We start from the raw sequence: 4,405 nt of genomic DNA, 5'->3' as shown, positions 1-4,405 counted from the left end.
ATGCGCCCGAACAGCTTCTCAGTTTCGGGAATGAAGCGTTTGGACGGGAATGGGGCCTGGTTAACAGGTTTCTGGAAGAGGTTGAGTTTCCCAGTTTCCCCGTATTGTTGGCGTGTAGCGACGGTGTCAGCGATTCCTTGAGCAGTCCGAGCTGGAAGAGTAAACTAAAGTCCCCGGTCGGCGTAGACTGCGTGAGCAGATGTGAGCTGCGGTGGGGCAGGGCCCGCGCGAGGGGTCCTGGCACTCGGTTGCTCGGCGGCATGTGAAACCGGCGGAGCGGCTGGATCCTCAGCGGTAGCAGCAGTAGGGGCCGTACCAGCGGGGCGGTTCTGGAGCAGCGAGAGAATCTGGGCGACCGGCGTTTCCAACGAGTTGACCTTGGTGACGAGAGCAGCAGATGGAGGGCGACTGGTAGAAGGCTGGTTTCCAGAGTTGGCACTGGGCCAGAGATGCCTGCGGATCTGGACGAAGATTGTTCTTCTTCAGCATTAGGCATAATGCGCAAGTTGTTGAGAGCCGGCCGTGACGATGATCCGTCTGGAGCTTGTTGAGTTGTGAAACGAGAACAAGCGACGACTTGAGGAAGAGAGAAGAGTGGTGAGAGAGTTTTGACGTGCCTCTCTTATACAGCCCTGTTTTCGGACAGTGGCCGAATTTCATTTCTGCCAAGTTCCATTACGCGAATGAAGAATCATTTCCAAGTCATAGCCGGGGTGCCAAACCAGGGCGTGTGACTTGGTGCTGATTCTTTTTTCCATTCGGTTCTAACTTCAGAAAAAAGTTCAAAGCAGTCAATCTACCAAAGAAAAATTGAAACCGTAGCCATCAAAGTTGAAAAGAAATAAAGTTCGCAGATTTTTATGTTATGATAACGCTTGGTCGGATAGACACTAAGCTAGAATAACCGAATGGAGCCATCTGCTCTACTCTTGACTCTGACACTCTCTCTTTCGAAAACGGGTCGCACCGAAAACAGGTCGCACTGAAAGAAGGGCACTGCTGGTGTTTACAAACATATCAGGATACGACAAACCTGTGTCCTGACACAAGTGCTTTATCTTGTGAGATGGCCCGATCGGGATGTTCAAAAAGCTCTGTCGGTTTCTGGCGTGCCGCGCCGCGACTGCACCCCAGAAAATATGTCGCAGTCCTTGTCCAGAGTGGCCTTGAAGGTTGTCCCTTATAAACGCTTATATACCTTTACGCTCGCTTTTCGCTATTGTGGTCGATTGCCCCGAGCAGCTCCAAGTGGCATGCGTCTCGGGCCTCTGTAAGCCTAAAGTCGGAAATATGACGATTCCATGACAAGCACGGTGCATCGCTTCCTTGGCACAGAGTGCCACTGTCATTGTTTCTCACAGCACCCATAGGATGAGGACTGCTCTTTTTTGTGCACAACGAGGGACCTTCGTCTTCACATATGTCTGACCCATTGTCTGTGCAGCGAGCAGTTTGAGTGGGCCACAGCTCCGAACGGAATTTCGACAAGTGAGATCGATTTTGACTTCTCAGGAACTGAAATCGCATGTCTACAAGTTTTCCAGGAATACCCATCAGTGAGAATGAAAGGATGCAGGGCAAGCTTGTTGTATGCTGAAAAGTGGTCACTGCTATTAAGCAAGGGGTCGGTTCCAGGAGCAAGGATATATATGCACATGCAGCAATATCAAGCGGTCCAGGCCTTTCTCTCCAGTGACGAAGAGAGACTAACATTGTAATGGTTTCTACAGTACTAGCGGGATGCCTCCTTGTGGGAATGATTTCTGCAGTGTACGGGCAGGGCAAATACCCATGCCATGGGGAAAAGGATATTCTCGGTGCTCATAGCTGTAGCGGAGTGACACTGCCCTACCGTTTATGCAGTGCATGCTCTCTCAAACCTGTTGCACCGAACGGAGCTTTTGTGCAGTGCAACAATATCTATGCCTTGGATAATCCGCAATGCAAAACAGAACTGGGAAAGTACGTCGAGATGAATCCATGTGATGATAAGCGCAAGGACCAATTGATGGGATGGAGCAGCTGGGATATACAGAACCTTGACTACTTTGTGTACTCGGTGTGTGAACATTGTTGCGATTGCATCCCGAAAGGGTCTAAGGAATGGCAATTCGAGAGCATGTCTCAAAGTCACACAGATGAGATTCCCACACTGTACAAGCCAGACCGCGGGAATTGCCCTGCACATGCGTTTTATGACATTTGTAAACTGTATCCAAACGTCAAGTACATGCGGACACCATGGGGACCAAAGCATGAAGACTGGCCGGAAGCCTGTCCAAAACTTGATAAATGGTTTTACTCGGGCGCGTCCAGCAATTGGGCCAATAGTGTCACTTCCCTTAATTTTGAAGAAAAGAGATTTCTAAACAACATTAACGTTGCAAATCAATGCAAGAACGAAAAGGTATGGAAGTCTTGCCGAAACATGGAAGCTGCACAAGGACGGGTGTGAAGTTCTTTTATCAAAAGAGAAGGGACACTTGCACATCTTTCCTCTGCACGTGTAGACCATGTACGGGGTGTGTTCACAGAACGTGGTAGGACTATTTTTTCGACAAGGTTAGCTATTGCAGCTAATGATCATGTTTGTAAATTTGTAAATTCTCGTCTTCCTCGTACTATAGTATACGTCCTCGTGGAGGTGTGTAGTATACCGTGCGGCACAAAAGCTCTACGCCGCCAGCCAAACTTGACGGTGTGGTTTTGGGTCAAAAGGATAGATAAGTGCATACGATTGCTACAGCCATTCCCTGTTTTCTGTTCCTAGAAATTGAACCGGTGAATAGTTGGAAGTAGGAATAGGACAAAAGAAGACCATCGAGTGCAAGTGGCATGTCGTGGTTTAGCGTTCACGATACAATACGGGTGTTTGACAACGCTTTTTACAGTCGTACAATTAAAATCATTCCACCAGCCACGACCTTTTTGATGTCAGCCGCTTTGTAGATAGCAAACAGAGACTTGTTCGCAATCTGCGGCACAGTATCCAAGCCAGTACAAGCCAGAGTGCAAACAGAAATGATATTTTTACAGAAATTCAACAACGCAGGGAGATGAACCACTTTTTCCAGCAGGCAATCAAGTTGCACCGCTTCGCAAAGGCTTTCTAGTCTTCATCGCTTTCCAATGCGCCCGCCCCGGCTCCAGACACCACGACGTGCAGCGAACCAATGTGCGTCATGTCCTCACAAAAGTGGCACCATTGGCTGACTTCAAGTTCCTGAAAGAGGGCCAACGAGCACGTGCGGCACGGCTCCTTCTCCTCAACGACTGGGTCGCATACCAACACCTCTCTGTTTTTGAGGTGGCGGCAGTCCCTATCTACGTGAACCTTATCGCCCTTCGTCGTCTTGAAGAACATCCTCTCGCACGCCTTCAAAGCCGATGACGTCTTCGAGGGCACAAGCTTCTTCCCCACTTCCTTCCGCTCTTCAGCCTCTTCCTTCTCCTCTTCTTCTCGGATGCGCGCATGCCTCGCGCCAGGCCGTTTCCCGTCCGTGCACTTTGGGCAAGGGACAAGCCTCATCGGCACATCTGTCACGGGAATCTTCTTAGTCGCCCTCCTCAGGTTGTAGCAATGGCGATCCGCATGAAACATGCGCCCGGTCCTCGTAATGATAAACTCTTGACTGACGCTGTCCTTCTCCTCCTCCTCCTCCCCTCCCGCCGCGGTCTCAGCCGGCGCCAGCGCGTCCCTTCCTCGCGCCGCGCCGCGCGCACACAAGCGGCACGGCTCCAGCTCGTCCGGCGGGCAGATGGCATACGAGAGCGACCGAGCCTTCCCGAGTCTGTAGCACGTGGGAGACACATGGAACTTGGTCCCCGTCTTGGTGATGATGTACTTGCCCTTTGCGCTCAACATGCGCCCGGTCCTCGTAATGATAAACTCTTGACTGACGCTGTCCTTCTCCTCCGCGGGCAGGGCCGGGAGGTGCGTGCAGCGGTGACACTGCGGCCACGCGGCGGCGTCGCGGAGCGGGCACGAGTCAACGGTGCCGGCGGGGCCGAGCTCGTTGACAAGAAGCTCGCAGTAGCGCTCCGTGTGGCACGGGGAGTCGCCGCCCTCGACGAAGAAGGCGAGCGCGGCAGCGGGGGAGGGGATGTCGTAGCGGGCGGCGCACGTGGCGAGGCGAGTTGCTTCCTCGGCGAGGTGGGAGGAGAGGGGGCGGGAGTCCTTTTGGTGCGAGATGAGACGGTGCAGGATTTGGCGCAGGACGCGGACGTCGTCGTGGGCGTGGTGCTCGGCGTGCACAGTGACGCGGAAGCGCTCGGCGAGCGCGGCCTGCGAGAGCTCGGTCCGCGGGGTGGAGGGCAGGAGGTCGCGCGAGAGGGCGTAGGAGCAGGCGAAGCGCCAGTTAGACGGGAGGGAGAGGTTTGCGCGGGTGAGGTGGGAGTGCAGGAA

The 4,405-nt window shown here is 53.0% G+C and overlaps 1 protein-coding gene across 1 annotated transcript in view; it reads right to left on the bottom strand.

The window, feature by feature from the left end:
• Positions 1 to 2,885: 2,885 nt before the first annotated feature.
• The window catches only part of CHC_T00000444001 (hypothetical protein), a 5,470-nt gene continuing 3,950 nt past the window's right edge, over positions 2,886 to 4,405 (bottom strand). Inside the window, exons 2-3 of the mRNA XM_005710065.1 lie at positions 3,155 to 3,902; positions 2,886 to 2,963 (exon numbers count right to left, since the gene is read on the bottom strand). Of these exons, the coding sequence (XP_005710122.1) occupies positions 2,886 to 2,963; positions 3,155 to 3,902 (826 nt within the window). The remainder of the gene's footprint in view (positions 2,964 to 3,154; positions 3,903 to 4,405) is intronic.

This window comes from Chondrus crispus, genomic scaffold (genome assembly GCF_000350225.1).
Source record: "Chondrus crispus Stackhouse genomic scaffold, scaffold_523, whole genome shotgun sequence".
NCBI classification, from domain to species: Eukaryota; Rhodophyta; class Florideophyceae; order Gigartinales; family Gigartinaceae; genus Chondrus; species Chondrus crispus.
The sequence above is the reverse complement of the archived record's forward strand: the minus strand, read 5'-3'. Positions and strand labels throughout refer to the sequence as shown.